The sequence below is a fragment of the Saccopteryx bilineata genome, chromosome 2, assembly GCF_036850765.1.
Source record: "Saccopteryx bilineata isolate mSacBil1 chromosome 2, mSacBil1_pri_phased_curated, whole genome shotgun sequence".
Classification (NCBI taxonomy): domain Eukaryota; kingdom Metazoa; phylum Chordata; class Mammalia; order Chiroptera; family Emballonuridae; genus Saccopteryx; species Saccopteryx bilineata.
The window spans coordinates 238,546,356-238,563,656 of NC_089491.1; the positions used below are offsets into that span (position 1 = coordinate 238,546,356).

General features: G+C 43.3%; 1 protein-coding gene across 5 annotated transcripts in view; it reads right to left on the reverse strand.

Annotated features, from left to right (window-relative positions):
* Positions 1-214: 214 nt before the first annotated feature.
* KCNJ1 (potassium inwardly rectifying channel subfamily J member 1) overlaps positions 215-17,301 on the reverse strand; it is a 36,147-nt gene continuing 19,060 nt past the window's right edge. For 3 of the 5 annotated variants that reach the window (XM_066259712.1, XM_066259710.1, XM_066259711.1), the window contains one exon: positions 3,936-9,572. In XM_066259712.1, the coding sequence (XP_066115809.1) occupies positions 8,433-9,551 (1,119 nt within the window). In that variant the 5' untranslated portion in view covers positions 9,552-9,572 and the 3' untranslated portion in view covers positions 3,936-8,432. Of the gene's footprint in view, positions 481-3,935; positions 9,573-12,223; positions 12,328-17,301 lie in introns of those variants that run through there. The other 2 variants (XM_066259709.1, XR_010729246.1) reach the window with 2 other exon arrangements.

The window sequence follows — 17,301 nt, forward strand, 5'->3', positions numbered from 1 at the left end:
AAACTCTTCTATGATTTTTGAAACCATATAAATTCTTTGCTTAATTAATAAAAGAAAACAGTTAAATCAAAAAAGGAAAACAATATGCAAGATCTGTGATTGGGAAAAAGACTGAAGCAGCGAACTTAACTCTGTCAAGTCGGTGCATCATCACCAGAGAAAGGAGCTACTCCAGGCGACTATAGCTTGTTGACTACATAGCTCTAGTAAGATATACTGTAAAGATGTTTTTTAAATCCCAAATAATTTAAAACTATAATTAATGGTTTTATTGTTAACAGTAATGCCAAGATCATTATTTTAGAAACGGTTATAAGCACGTTGCATAAGGCAAAAAATTTACTTTCTCCACAATCAGCAGTTCTCCAGTTTAGCTCTGGTCCAACCGATTGGATCCTTTATCACAGTGGCAGGAACCAGCCTGGCTTCCTCATTCTTGTGTCCCCAGCATCTGGTTCACAGTAGGCCCTCAGTGAGCACCTGTTGGGTTTAAATAAAGTTCAAGGCAGCAGGATTCTACTCAAGCCCCCCCCCCCCCCCCCCCCCGTGAGCCCATCCAATATCCAATAGGTGCTTCTTACTAGAGACCTGCTCTGTTCTCTGTCACAGCACCCCCTGGGGTTCTGCTGTCTTGGCCTCTGTCTACCTCGTGGACCAGGGCGCCCCCTTCTGCCTCTCGGCTTTGAACCCGTGCTCCTACCCCATTCACCATGTTAATAGTCATTCACTTTTTTACAAAGGGATTTTTACATCAATTATTCCATTTAATCCTCCCCTTTCTAAAGCTCTGTTTTAGTAATAAAGAAACTGAGCTTGATGACGTTACTTGTCAAGGCCCCACTGCTACTTGCTAGTAAATGGTGTGGCTTGCACAGAAGATCTTTGGGCAAATATGGATTCAAATCCATGACTCACCATGTTGGTTTAATTATTAATTATTAATTTATTAATGCTTTCATTCACCGACTCAAAAAACATTTCTTGCCTATGTGAGGCACTGTGTTGGTGCTGGGAACACAGAGGTGAACAGAGGGTATAGATATTGTTCTCCAGGAAAAATTGAGGCTCCATTTTCCCATCATAATATGTCTCTCATTCAAATGAAGGGTTACTCAGAGGTTGAAATAACATAACACCAGTTAATTAGAATATATATTTAATGTATATGTAGCTATAAAAGGATAAATTATATCAATAGGCTAGGAGGCAAATCTTTAGGTCACCCGTGATACCTCCAGATGCCAAAAAGGGAGATTATCTAGAGGTCTTGACACAATACTACTTCCTCCTAGAGCATGTAAGTCCAGAGGTGTTTGCTAAGCACTGGCCAGGGGCTTCTCCTTGCGCTAAGCAGTGAGAGGTTCCTCCCTCAGTGTAAGACAGAACCAGAAACTTGTGCCAAATAGCCATGGGTTCCAGGTAAATGTCTGCTGCCCCAAGAGTGCGCTTGTGGGTGATCCATGTTAGGATGTACTCTTGAGTGATTTTAAACTCATGGGCTTTTAAGACAAATCTGGGTTCGAGACCCTCCCTGCCATTTGCTAGCTAGTGTCTCTGACCAAGTTCCCTACCCAACCTGCTTCAAGTCAAAAACAGAGGTAATACTAGTTAGTACCTTATAGGATTTCTGGGGAAATAAAATGAGGTTTTGTATGCAAAATGCTTAAAACGGAACCTAACACCCAGTAGGAACTCAGTAAATGGCCCCTATAGCAAGTTTCTCCTACTGTCACAGTCCTGGCGTTTCTACCTGGCCATGTGTATGTGGCCTGAAAGGTACATGTCTTCCAGAACATGCAGTGCAGCACAGGGTGTGTTAGATGGAGAAGCAGAAGTGGCCCACACCAGTCCCTACCCTGCAGCCCCAGTGCAAGTCTCCCTCGTAGGGCTCAGCTCCAAAGAGTCCAGCTGGGTGCATCTGGCTGGCGAGATTAAATTATTTTTGAATTCCTAACTGAATGTTCTTTTAATGGAAACTTAATGACAGGCATTGAAATAGATTTCCTCCATAACCCCTCCTCGCCGGGCAACCCCCCTCCCCAAGGCTCTGTGTTGCACAGTTCCCGATAACCTTTATTCCCTACCCTTGGACTTTTATCTCCCCAGTGACAAACAGCCCTTGCTGGACAGAAAGAGGAAATTCCAGTCATTGTTCTCAAACTTCTGGCTTCCAAAATAAAATGCTCTATCTCCCCTGTCAAGCTTTGATTGACATCCACTTCCTGTAATGGCAGACAACAACGGCCCAGGGGCGGGGCCAGGGGTTCATTTGCATTCTTTGCTTCAGAGGTTTTCAGAACATTTGTTCCAAATGAGGGAAGAATCCTCATGCTATTCACAAAATCACCCTGTTTAAGATCCAGCTCCCATTTTATGAAAAATCTCCAGGAAGGCACCCCCTCAACTGTCCACACAATCCACCAAGGCAGTTCTTTGCTGGCCCATTATAGACCTATTAGCCATGGAAACAGACACTCTGATCACCTCATTTCTTAGATTTGGCAACTGAGAAAGGATCTTTTCCTCACCCTTTCTCTCTTGAGGAGTCAATTGTCAGATAGTCTCCCAAATCTTGACTCTAACTATTGGAGCTTGAGCCAACCTAAGTCCAGGAAGCTAAACCAGGATCAGACTCTCCAAGTCAAAATCCCCATAGCAACAGAGATAAATTAGACAAGTCAAGAGGAATCAGTACCAAGGAAGATGTTGAATATGGTAATGCATCATGGGATGCAGGAAGTTTTCTTAGCTTGTTTGTTTTGTTTTTTTTAAGGAATAAGAAATGCTGAATTCCTCGTAGAATGGATGAGTAACTGTAACAATGTAGCACACCTGCCGCCATAGCAGTGCTGATGTAGTCAGGCCTACTGGGAACAGTGGTACCGCATTAGAATAAAAAGGCTGTCTTTGGCAGTGCCGAGTTGGCCTTCTGGGACTGCTGCTTCCCTGGTACTTTCTTCACTCACTGAACTCCGGTGCCCTTGGTAGCCCCCCTTCTCCCAATGTCCAGTGTTTTTATGCTGCTCTGGGATTCCAGCCACCCCTGAGGACTCTCAACAGGGACTGGGGGAGGGCACTTCCCCAAGGCTTTTTTGGATACCTGTTAATGGTTGCTAGAGTGTCCATGGGAATTTACAATAAAAAGGAGACTCCAAGCAACAGAATGCCTTAATTCTAATAAAAGAGTATTTGGAAGCAGACAAGCTCCCATCAAATAATTCAGAAACAAATGCCAATCACAAAGTTTCTAGTTGTCCTTCAGCATTCTTAACAGTCAAAAGAAACAAAGTGTTTTGGATCATTTTATTTCCACCCATCCTCACGCATGCTGTTAATGATAAGAACAGACCAGAAGGAACGTGCTCTGACGTGAAGGACCTGAGTCCATACATTTGCTCTCTGCTTTGCACAGGGAGTAGAGTCATAAACTTCATCACAGTAGGCCAGCAGAGAATTCAGGCTTGAGATCCTAGTTTCTTTATCAGTAGATTAAGATGCAATGCCAACACACAGGTCTGGAGGAATCTCCCCCGTGGGCCAGCGTGTCTACTGTTAGGACCACTGACTAACTGTGCAACCCTGATCTCATCAGACTTCCCTCTGGTCTTGGTCAGAAGGGTCAGGCTGTGTAGATGGATTGTACAAATGCAGCCCCAGGCCCGGGCAAACAACGGCTGGCAGTTACGCCTCTCTGCGCCGGGACGCACACTGGAAGGATGCGTGGGAGCTGCACAGGAAGGGCAAGTCTGCAGCCGAGGTCATTTCCTCCTGCGGAGCCGAAGCCCAGACAACACAGGCATCCTACCTGCCCTCCTGCCGTCCTCTCACCCGGCCCACCGCTCCCAGGAGAAAGCCCACCCTCAGCAAGGGGATTCCCATCAGTTGGTCTGTCACAATTGATGCACAAAAACTGACACTTTTAGAAAGAACATGCACAGTTTCAGAGATTTAATATGTTCATCAACACACTGAAAACACTTTGATTCTTGAGCAGCTTGGAGTACCATCCTTTCTAGAATACACTCAAAATAACATAGGTGGGGAACCGAATAAGACATTCACAGTAAAACCTTCCCCTACAGATCAATCCTTACATTAAGTCAGATCCCTTTTAGGAAGAGCTACATTGACCCTTAGAGAAAAGAAGACCACGTACTTTCCTCACTGTGGGGCCACATCCCATCTCTTTCCCTTTCATACTTACCCTTAGAAACAGCATGCCAATACAAACCCCAGGCAGAAAAACACAAGATACAGTTTTTCTCAGAAGCATTAGAGGTACTTTCCCTTCGAAACTGACTTTACCTCTTCACACTCTTCACTGCCTTCTTGGGAGATCAAGAGATACCCTTTTAACATATTGATAGCCTCTCATCCCACTAATAAAAATTGAAAGAACTATCGCCACTATTTTCAAAGCAAGCATTCTTTCTTGCAGGAAAGTGTTCATTAAAATTCTGGAGTAGTAATCTAGCTTCTGTCTAAATACACAATTTAAGATCATATGAGCCAAACTCCAGCTTGGGCAGCAGTGGGTGGCTACACCATGAAGCAGGTTGGGGTCGGTGCTCCTCTCCACACTGGGTATAGAGAGATGCAGAGTCCATGGACTGAGCCTTTCCTTCCTCCTCCAGAAGCAGTGTGACCCAGATTGAGATGGAAGCTCCAATGACCAGGGCTCTGAAAGGTGAGAGCCTCACAGGTATTCTTTGTGTAAGAGTCTTTTCTTATTGTCTTTGATTGGTTCAACTCCCCCAACAGAGGAGATAGTTTTTCCTTTGATAAAAGTCAGTGATAAAATAAAAGTGACTTGCAGATGACATGATACTGTATATAGAGAACCCTAAGGATTCCACCTAAAAACTACTAGAATTGATAAATGAATTCAGTAAAGTAGCAGGATACAAAGAAATATCCAGAAATCAGTTACATTTTTATACATCAATAATGAACTATCAGAAGGGAAAATAGGAAAACAATCTCATTTACAATTGTATCCAAAAAAGTAAAATATATAGGAATAAATTTAACCAAGGATGTAAAAGACCTGTACTCAGAAAATTATAAGACACTGAAGAAAGAAATTGAAGAAGATACAAATAAATAGAAACATATACCATGTTAATGGATAGGAATAATCAATATCATTAAACTGTTCAGACTACCCAAAGCAATCTACAGATTCAACACAATTTTTATCAAGGTACCAATGGTGTATTACTAGAATAAATATTCCAAAAATTTACATAAAATTACAAAAGTCCCAGAATAGCCACCATAATCTTGAGAAAGAACAAAGTTGGAGGAATTAAGCTACCTCATATCAAACTATACTACAGTCCATAGTAATCAAAAGAGCATGGTACTGGCATAAAGACAGATATATAGATCAATGAAACAGAAGAGGGAGCTCAGAACAAACACACTTCTTTAAGGTCAATTAATATTTAACAAAAGAGTCAAGAACATAAAGTGGGATAAAGACAGTCTATTCAATAAATAGTACTGGGGAAATTGAACAGATATGTGCAAAAAAGATGAAACTAGACCATTTTCTTACACCATACACAAGAATAAACTCCAAATGGATTAAAAACTTTAATGTTGACTCAAAACCATAGAAATCTTAGAAGAAAACATAGGCAGTAAATCTCAGACATTTCTCATAGCAATATTTTATCTGATATATCTCCTTGGGCAAGGGAAGCAAAATAAAAAATAAGCAAACAGGGCTACATCAAACAAAAATGTTTTTGCACAGCAAAGAAAACCATCAACAAAATGAAAACCAACCCACTGAATGGGAGAGCATGTTCATCATGATACATCTGATAAGGGCTTAATATCCAAAATTTATAAAGAACTTATAAAATTCAACATCAAAAAACCTACCAAAGGCCCTGGCCGGTTGTCTCAGTGGTAGAGCGTTGGCCTGGCATGAGGAAGTCCCGGGTTCGATTCCCGGCCAGGGCACACAGGAGAAATGCCCATCTGCTTCTCCACCCCTCCCCCTCTCCTTCCTCTCTGTCTCTCTCTTCCCCTCCCGCAGCTGAGGCTCCATTGGAGCAAAAGATGGCCCCGGGCGCTGGGGATGGCTCCTTGGCCTCTGCCCCAGGTGCTGGAGTGGCTCTGGTCGCGACAGAGCGACGCCCCGGATGGGCAGAGCATCACCCCCTGGTGGGTGTGCCGGGTGGATCCCGGGTGCATGCGGGAGTCTGTCTGACTACCTCCCTGTTTCCAGCTTCAGAAAAATACAAAAAAAAAAAAAAAAAACCTACAAAAAATCTATTTAAAAAATGATCATAGAACCTGAATAGACACTTCTCCAAACAGAACATACAGATGGCCAATGGACATATGAAAAGATGCTCAACATCACTCATTGTCAGAGAAATGAAAATTAAAACCTCATACCTGCCAGAATGGTTATCATCAATAAATCAACATGCAACAAATGTTGGCGAGGGTATGAAGAAAAGAGAAACTTTGTACACTGTTGATGGAAATGCCGATTGGTGCAGCTGCTTCGGAAAGCAGTATGGTGTTATTTCAAAAAATTAAAAGTGGCTTAACCAGCCCTGGCAGGTTGGCTCAGCGGTAGAGCGTTGGCCTGGCGTGCGGGGGACCCAGGTTTGATTCCCGGCCAGGGCACATAGGAGAAGCGCCCATTTTTGCTTCTCCACTCCCCCTCCCTCCTTCCTCTCTGTCTCTCTCTTCCCCTCCCGCAGCCAAGGCTCCATCGGAGCAAAGATGGCCCAGCCGCTGGGGATGACTCCTTGGCCTCTGCCCCAGGCACTAGAGTGGCTCTGGTCATGGCAGAGCAACGCTCCGGAGGGGCAGAGCATCACCCCCTGGTGGGCAGAGCGTTGCCCCTGGTGGGCGTGCCGGGTGGATCCCGGTCGGGCGCATGCGGGAGTCTGTCTGACTGTCTTTCCCCGTTTCCAGCTTCAGAAAAATACAACAACAACAAAAAAAAAGTGGCTTAACCAGGTGGTGGCATGGTGAATAGAGCATCGAACTGGGATGCAGAGGACTCAGGTTTGAAACCCCAAGGTCGCCAGCTTGAGTATAGGCTCATCTGGTTTGAGCAAGGCTCACCAGTTTAAGCCCAAGATCACCAGCTTGAGTAAGGGGTCAGTTGGTCTGCTGTAGAACCCCCCTGCCCCAGTCAAGGCACATATGAGGAAGCAATCAATGAACAACTAAGAAGCTGCAACGAAGAATTGATGCTTCTCATCTCTCTCCCCTCCTGTCTGTCTGTCCCTCTCTCTGTCTCTGTCACACACACAAAAAAAAAACACAAAAATTAAAAATGGAACTTCCTTATGAACCACCGACTCTACTTTTATGAATATATTCTATGAATCTTGAAATACTAATTCGAAAGAATATCTGCACCCTTATGTTCATCGCAGCATTATTTATAATAGCCGAGATTTGGAAGCAGCCCAATTGCTCATCAATAGATGAGTGGATAAAAAAGTAGTGGTACATTTACACAATAGAACGCTACTTGACCATAAAAAGGAAGAAAAGCTTACCTTTTGTGACAGCATGGGTGAACCTGGATAGTATTATGCTAAGTGTAACAAATCAGTCAGAGAAAGACAAGTACCATAGGATTTTACATACATGTGGAATCTAATGAACAAAATAAGTTAATAAACAAAATAGAAATAGGCTTAGAGATAGAGAACAGACTGATAGATGTCAGGGGAGAGGAGGGCTGTGGGGCTTGGTAAGAAAAGGTGAAGCAAAAACAAAAGAAAAGAAAACCTTATAGATACAGACAACAGCATGATGAATACCAGAGGGAAGAATGGGTGGGGGAGGCAGGAGAGGCTAAAGGGCGAATAAATGGTGATGAAAGGAGACTTGACTTGGGGTGGTGAACACAATACAATATACAGATGATGTCTAATAGAATTGTACACCTGAAACCTATATAATATTATTAACCAATGTCACTGCAAAAAATTCAGTAATTTTTTAAAAGATAAATAAATAAGAGTGACTTATTTCTTATCAGTAGAATCAAAACGAGAATATGTCTTTCCCTGATCATATGTAAAGCTTATAACTTCTTCAAGCAGACTTTTTAAAAAAATCTCATTTGATCACATGAGACTTTTGATGATTGTCTGTTCATATCAACATTGCATGATTTCCAATAATCATATTCAAGACTCCAAGTGAGCTCCCAAGACTTCTGTATTGCCAGCTTTTCACAAATACAATGCATGTTCTAATGCACTGTCCTTGTAGAGCCATGTGTCTTGTAGGATCACAGTTATGGAGTTCAAAGGCGTTGTGCTGGTGAACTTGAAAGACCTTTGTCTATTTTCATACCCTCAAATTGTTGATTGCTTCATAACGCTTCTAGTCATTATGTATGTTCAAAATTTCACTTTGCTCTTGCTGAAAAGCCACTGCTACATTTTAGTGTCATCTGTCTCATTGACTTCTGACAAAATGAAGTTGGGGTTGTCATAGCCTCTCTTCATCTTGGCTCTAGCATCCCTCTCGTTATAAAGGCACATGGCACAGTGAGGGGTGTCCACCGCCACTGTCTTGCTAAAGTTATGGAAATCCACTCGGTATTTCCCTTCCTTGGTCTTGGATACTATGGGAGCAAAACGATAGCCCCAAAGCACTTCTTCTGGGACATAGGATGTCCGGACTTGGCAGGTAGCACTGGTTGATTCCACTGTGCCATCTAAAAACACCACTAATTCAAAGTCCTGCTGGGGAAGGGTTTCTGCTGCCATTTGGAAGAAGGGGCTATTGTGATCAATGACATGGTAAATTGTCAGTGGAGAGATGAAGAATAAATTTTCATTCCCAGCATCAACTACAAAGTTGATATTGATCTGGTCCAAAATAATAGTCTCTCCTTCAGGAGTGACTGTGGTCTTCAGAAGCTTTCCATATATGTGACTGCCAATGAGGAGGCTCTTCCTAAGATTAGCCACTCGGATTAGCAGACAAAGCTTTCCACCCCGCTTACTGATCACTGCATGCTTGCTGAATGTAATGGTCTTTGCACGTTTTTTGGGTCTGGAGATCTTGGCTAAAATGGCACCACACATGAAAGAATTAATGATGACTCCAAGTATAGACTGGAAGATAAGCAGAAAAATGGCAGTGCCACATTGTTCTGTCACAAACCTGAATCCATATCCAATAGTCACTTGTGTTTCCAGAGAAAAGAGAAAAGCTGAGGTCAAACCATTAATATTCTCTACACAAGGAGTGTGGTTGGCAGATGGACGGAACTCTGGGAGATCTTTGTGAATATAGGCTACAGCGTACCACAGCAGACCAAAGAGGAACCAGCTCCCCAGGAAAGCTGTGATGAAGATGGTCATCTTGTATCTCCATTTGAGGTCAAGCACACTCGTCCAAATGTCCACAAAGAATATAAACCTTGTGTGTGCTTCCACATTGCCAAACTCTATGTTGCACCTTCCATCTTTGGAAACTAGCCTCGCTCTTCGTCGAGAACGCCCAAAAATGCGAGTGACGACCCATTTCCGAAGATGTTTGAACATTCTTTCTGTCAAGACCTTTATCTGAAAACACATCAAAGGAAAGCAAAACAAAACAAAATCATATTTATAATAGCAATGACGTAAGTGATTCACATAAAGAGTTAATTATTATGAAAAGACATTCCAAACAATCCGGGTTACTGACCGTTTGGGCAAGTTGACAGGTTTTTTCTGGATATGGCACTACTATTTTCAATAAAAACTTTCCACCAAAAGACCATATTGCTTAAATATAAAGAGGAAAAAGAATTACAATGAGATGGAAAGGAGAGGAACAAAGAGGGTTCCTGACCTAGTCACACATTACCTTCAAAATGTTTGTGATAACCATCATGACCTATACTATAAATTTTTTGGTATTATTCTTTAAATGAGCTCCCCTTTTTAAAAAATTAAGTTAGCCTAATATTAAGCAAAAATATCTGTGAAAGCTGAAGCTTGATGTACTACTTACATTTTCATAATATATAAAAATAAATAACTATGGAAAAACACAGCTCATTAAATATACCACCTAAACCATCTTGTGTACTGCTTGCTATTGGCACTTACCTCTCAAGAGAAATCCTGATTCAACTCAATTCTCTCAGTTCTTAAATGAAGAAACTGAGACTGACTCAGAAAATGTCAATGATCTACCAAAGTCATGGACCTGAAGACTGCCAGAATGACAACCAGAGCGTAACGCTCCCTGCTTTCAGTCCAGAGGAACCTTGACTACTCTGCATCTCAGTTATGAAATTTTCTTCCATAAACTTAAATTTCCCTGAAACATTTTACAAGACAAGTATTAATCAACTTCCTTTGGAAATGCTGAGGTCGCCGGTTCGAAACCCTGGGCTTGCCTGGTCAAGGCACATATGGGAGTTGATGCTTCCAGCTCCTCCCCCCTTCTCTCTCTCTGTCTCTCCTCTCTCTCTCTCCCTCTCCTCTCTAAAATGAATAAATCAACTTCCTTTTTGTTTTAATGCTCGATGCTGTTTAGAACGAAGTTTCTCGGTATGGTTTGGTCAGATTCTACCATGGGCTCTCAGAAGTGTTCTCAGTGGAACTACAGGCCTGGTTCTACCCTCTCTTCACGGTATGCCAAGATTCCCCACCAGTGTCTCACACTTTCTTCCCTGTCCCCAAGCTGAGGGACTGGGGAGCTCTGATTGAAATGGTAATACTCTGTCAGGGTAGAACCGTGTTTTAGTCACTCCTCTTTCCCAGCTGCAAGCACAAGTCTAGGTATTAGTATTTATTCAAAAAAACATAAATGGAATAATCCAGTGAATGAAGTAAGCTCTTCAAATACACCGCTCATAAAAATTAGCGGATGTTTTATTGCTTCATGTTCATTTTGGAATATCCCCTAATTTTTGTGAGCAGTGTACTATCTGATCAATGGTTTCTTATTAATGACATTGTTTTGACCTCCACTTTACAATAACAAAGTGAAGGGACTTCCCCCTCAACAGCCAACAATGGTGACACCCAGGGGTCATAAACAGGAGCCTACCTCCTCCTTGAGGTGTGCCCACCCCTACTCTAAGCTTGTTCACCATGGTTAGCAATGTCTTCGTGGTATTTTAAATTAAATGCAAATATGTTTCTAAAATAGATTTCAAAAATCCCCCTTCAAAAATGTGTTTATTCATGCAAACTAGGAAGCGAAACCAGCTTAATGATAAATTTTAAACCAAACTAATATTCCACAGTTTCTTGTTCATGGTCTTAAACCAGGTGAAAACACAAGAAGCCAACACCAAGTAGAAATGGTGAGGAAAAAACCACAGCTGTGGTCATTTGAAATTTTGAGGACTGGTTCTAAAGCTATTTTAAAAACGCTACTAGGAGAGCCAACACTCCGAGGGGCCTGCCCTCATCGCACCCAGCCCTCAGTGACCTCCAGTGCCCTAGGAGTATTAGGTGATGGTCCCAAGTGAGACTCTGGGAGGGAGTAGGCTCCTCCTTTCCCAGTGCCCCCCTCTCTCTGCACATGTGCCCTTTAACCTTGCTTACAGTCACCAGGACTCTCTCACTCACCCAGGTTCATGGGAGCTCACACTGTTTAAGAAGCTCTTCACAGAGTGGCCCTCACATAAAATAATAAATTATAAAGCCAACGTTTATCAATTGAATCTACAGTCTCTTTGCTATATATTATAATTCCAGAAATGGCTCCTAACACACCAACTGTGGAGGGTTTATTTTCCCCCACCACCCTTCTCTTCCAGCCTCCCTTAAATTTGTTTCACTTTTGTAGAAGATACAGAATATTCTGGCCCCAGCAAGGTCGTTCGGCTGGTCGCCCCATCAATCTGGTACGCCAAGGTTGCGGGTTTGATCCCCAGTCAGGGCACACTCAAGAACCAACCAGGGGATGCGTAAGTGAGTGGCACGCCAAATCGGCGTTTCTCTCTATCTCCATTCCTTTCTCTCTAAAATCAATAATTTTAGAGGGCTGACTTTAGCTCAGCAGTTCCTTCAAGTCAAGTTTGCTTGCTAAAATCAATATATATTAAAAAGAATATTTCTGTAAAGTGAATAAGTACCATCTGACTCACCTCTTGGAGAAATTCAGGTTTTCATGCCTATATTACTAATAAAATATTACCTGTCTGGCCTTGCAAAGAGCTGAGACAAAAACAACTGTCCTATAATGCCTTCCCCAGAGAGTTCGCACTTACCAAAGTCCCAAACACATCCCGATCTGAAGCAGCCATGGCAGAGAAAAGCAAGGAAGTGGTGTTGGGTGTTGGTCTTCCTACGCAGGCTGATTTCTTTTAGACCCAGCTTAATATATTTTAGTCTTTGGTCAATGGACTGATGCTAATTTATATTCGCTTGAAAACACTTCCTTGGATAGTGGAGTCGTGAGGTTTAAACTAAGGCAATTGGTTGTTCTCAGTCCAAGCCCCAACCTGGATATGTATTTTATCTTTTCAAACCTCACATGGCTGAATACCGTCATGCTAAGACATGGCAGACCACAGCCAAGGCCCCTGGGCAGCAGGCGTGGAGTGTGCTCCAGCATTTCTCTTCTCTCCTCACTGCGCTTGGCGGCTCACCTGCTGTTTCTCCTACGCATGCCTAATTACTTTTCACCAGAATCAATTAGTTATCCTCAATCTCCCAGCCTATTCTCTGAAACACACTGAGATACTGAGGTTTCCAAGTGTTCAAAGACACAGGTGAATATAAAGACATAGATAAGTACGTATTTGTAAGATGAAAGTGAGATCACACTAGGAAGAAACAAGATACCATCTTAATCTCTCTATACAACAGTCCCTGTTATGTAAGAAACTGAGGTTTAAAAGCAGCCTTTATTGTCGGATTTATTTTATAAAACCTGGCATTTACTGAAGGTACTTTCCACACGTACTGTTGATTTATTTATTCAAAGAGTGAGAAGAATCATACCTAGCGAACATAAGACTACAGGATAAATTCATCCTCTGACCAAACCCCTCATTCACATAGCAGACCCATTACACACGGCATGCATCTAACTTTGCTTAGACAATGGCATTTAACCCAACCACAGACAGAGCCAATATGTACCTTGTGAACTGTCAGGTGATTCGAGATTGGCCTGCTGTCTGGGTTGTGCAACACTCACAGTTTTTAGGTTACCCTCTATTGAAATCAGTAAATCTTAATAGAACTATTATATATTAGCTAATATTTGCCAAGGTATTTCTAGTGGCCTGGTGAAGCAAGGGAATTATTCAAGAATTCAGCATCATCATTCTGTAAACAGTCCATTCTCAGAAAATAAACTTTTTTGTAAGCTTTCCAAATATTGGGTGTATGCTTATTATGTAGGATTTCAAAAACAACTAGAACTCAGTTCCTGTTCTCAGGGGGCTCACAGTCGAATAAGGAAGTGAGCTCAGCAAACCGGCAATTACAATGTGGTTGGTTTGTATAAAGGCCCAAAGGAACCTCTCCTAAAAGATCTCTATTAGATGCCTATCCATCCCTTGCAAAAACACTTCAACTGACAAAAAAACTCATTGCCTTTTTGCGTACATTCGTGTATTATTATCCAACTTGGATGTGTTAACACAGGTTTGTGTGCCAGGCACCGTGCAAGACACAAGAGGAGCTGTCACCTACCAAATGGACACAGTCCTTGTCATGTAAGGAAGCTCCCAGTCACGCATGGGGGTGGCAGATGCAAAGAGCTGAAGCACAGTCTGTGTGACACAGGCCAGGACAGGGACAGTAGGTGTGCTCCAGGGAGTAGTGCCTCATCGGGGAGCAGAGGGGTGCCGTGGAGGCCAAGGCCTGAAGATGGCAGGAGAGCCTCACTTAGTAGGAACTCTACAGAGATGTGCTGGCTGGTGATGAATAAGTCAATCAGCAGGCGCACAAATGCCATGAGGCTGCTGTCACCTATACGGCTCCCCTGGAGAGACATTTAGAAGAGACATTCCTGTGCACCACACTACTCTGTTTGTGACCCAGGCAGGGGCAACAGGTGGGCACACAGCACAATGAATAGCTCAGATGCTATAGAGATGTATATCTGAAATCTTTCTGTTCCTATGGCCAATGTCACCGCATTCAGTTTAACTTCTGGAAATAAAAGAACATTTTCATCACAAAAGAAGAAGAAGTAGAAGAAGGAGGAGGAGGAAGAGAAAGGGGAGAGGGAAAAGACAGAGATCCTGGAGGACCTGACAGAAGGGGACTAGATTACGGTGCTGGGATCTCATCGAGTGAGGGCCATGGCCTCGGAGCTCGCTGGGTCACTTCAGGTAGTTGTGTCCTAAACCTACCGGAGAGACTGGTAGAAAGAACATTGGTCCAGTTCTGCTCCAGAGGCATCTCATTAAAATTCTAAATAAGTCTGAAGTTTCTTCCATTTAACAGCCTTTCGCATTCATGAAAACAAACATGTTTTCCTCCTGAATCTCCATTTCTCCATAAAAAACGCACTCTTCATTTGCATGCAACATCCACGTCAACCAAAACCTCTTCTTTGTACGCGAGGTGTGTACAGTTTATGCTTATTGATGGTATTTTAAAACCAGTGCAGAGGCTGGCATGCATGTGAGAACACACCGCTGAATCTGGGGCTTCCCATGACACTACCACACTGCCTCCTCCCAACCCCGAGTGCCCCGCACTCACGACAACAGAAGGAGGAAGGCAGAGAGACCTTGCTTTCATTATCCCTTTAAAATTACAAGGCTATCATTTCTCTGTATAGATGAAAATACATTTACTGTAGTTTTCCCTTCAGTCAACCCTCTCAAAGTTTACACAGCCTTAGTTCCCTTCAGGACATTTCAGAGAGTCAAGATGTTATGTGAGACATAGCAATTATGAGTTATGGGGCCTAAGAGCAGAAGTCCAATGATTTTCTATAGTCCTTTTGCAATAGTGGTGGAAAAGAAATTCAAGTTTTCATGAAAATGTACTGTTTTGTTTCAGAACAATTAATCAGATCAACAAACATTTCTTGAGGACTTAACCATAGCGAGGCATGAAATGGGATTAGAGGTCACGGTCTCTGCCTTCTCTTTTTTTTTTTTTTTTTTTTTTTTTTGCATTTTTCTGAAGCTGAAAAGGGGGAGGCAGTCAGACAGACTCCCGCATGCGCCCGACCAGGATCCACCCGGCACGCCCACCAGGGGGCAATGCTCTGCCCATCTGGGGCGTTGCTCTGCCGCAATCAGAGCCATTCTAGCGCCTGAGGCAGAGGCCACAGAGCCATCCTCAGCGCCCGGGCCATCTCTGCTCCAATGGAGCCTTGGCTGCGGGAGGAAAAGAGAGAGACAGAGAGAAAGGAGAGGGGGAGGGGTGGAGAAGCAGATGGGCGCTTCTCCTGTGTGCCCTGGCCGGGAATCGAACCCGGGACTCCCGCACGCCAGGCCGACGCTCTGCCAATGAGCTAACCGGCCAGGGCCATGCCTTCTTAACCAATATAATCGAGCAAACACTCTATTTATTGAGTGTCTACCATGTACCTGGTGCTAGGCTAAGAAACTAAAGAGGTAACTGTCCCTGTTCTCAAGTTGCTCCCAGGTTAAGTACTTTATTAACGACAGTGCAGCAGTTTGGCTGCCCTGAAAAGGTTGAGAACAGAGGGAGACACAACAGGCTAGCTATCAAGCTGATACTCTCCAACACACCTTCTCTAAGAGCTAAAACAAATGCCCCTAACTAAGGACACTTCCTGTTTTCTATGAAAATGGTCTCAAGATATTGAAGGTTAGCCACCCAGCTGAATTTGCAAACACTCAGAGCCCCGAGAAGCTTCAAGTCATCTCGCTGCTCAAACTACCTTGCTCATATCTGGAACCAATTGTAGATAGAAGGTGTCGTTTCTCTTTAGTTCGGTAATTCCGGCAAAAGTCATCTCGGATGTCTTTAGCAATATTAGGCAGCTCACTTGGGGTCAACATGGGTTCTTAACTAGAACTTGGCAAGGCCAGTGGAAACCATTTTTCTTGGCCTTGTGGGCATATACAAAGGCACCAGAACCTCAGGAATCTTCCAGGCTAGATTGGGAAATGCACTTGAGGATCCATATGCCACCCTTGGGGTTGTGTCTGTCTGCACAAGCCCTCTCCACCATGAAGACCAAGTTCACCCGCATCCGGGGTAAATCTGCACGTCTTCCTGGACACTTGGTTCCTTCCAGAGACAGGAATTTGGGAACAAGAGCCAGGGAATCACAAGGTCTATGGATGTGGGCACTGTCCTAAGGCGCGCTGTGTTCTGTAGGTATCTCGAGGCAGCCGATCCAGTAGCCATGAATAACTACAGAGTTGTGCCATGCATGAGGTCCAAGAGAGGATGTGATACCTGTTTCATAGCACTGGTCAAAACCAAAGGCAGCAGAGTGCAGGAACTCCAAACTGAGCGAGCATAGACATGGACTTGAACCCCAGTTCTGTCACTTAATGGCCAGTTGAACTGTGCAAGCCACCAAGCCTTATTGAGCCTCAGTTTCCTCACCGGGTATCTTCAGCAGTATCAGGCAGCTCACTTTGAGTCAGTATGCGTGCAATAGCTAGAATATTTTTAAAGGTTGTAGCATGTTTTAAATGAAATTGAATATGTAAAATTCCTAAAATACAGTAATTATGCAATAAATATACTGCTCACAAAAATTAGGGGATTTTCAAAAATGAATATGAAGCAATAAAAATATCTTTTAATTTTTGTGAGCAGTGTAGTGACAACTGGTATTATTAATTGGATATTGAAGGTTGGGGAGCAGTTTAACCAGGAGTCATTGACTCAGGCCATTTAGTGTCTAGGATGTGGAGTTACATGGACTATGTTGAAGATGACAGCCAAATGAAGGAAAAAGGCAGGAAAAGAGGAACCTGTCTCTCTTCATGGCACCTGTACTGAACCCCAACAGGAAGTGTCAGGGGGTATGGTGTCTCCCCCAGTCCAGCCAGCCTGCAGTGGGTAAGGCCGGGCCCAGCAAGGTGTCTGCAGGGTCCCATCAGCCTTCAGATGCAGTGTGCATCTGCTGTGGAGTCAGAAATCTATGCCTCAGAAGCTGACACTTATTCTGTGTGCATTTTCAATACTGTGTCCTTGTTGTACTTTATAACTGTTCCTTAAAGTATTTTTGGAAATGCTAGTGTGTCTCAGCTATGCAAACAAGGACCAAAAGGGGGCACATCATCCCTGCCTGATTCATACCGGAGGCTGGCGAGTGGTGACCACAGAGTGAGAGAGCCCTAGAGGCCGAGACAAACTCACAGACAGAGTTGGATCTATTTGGCTTCTG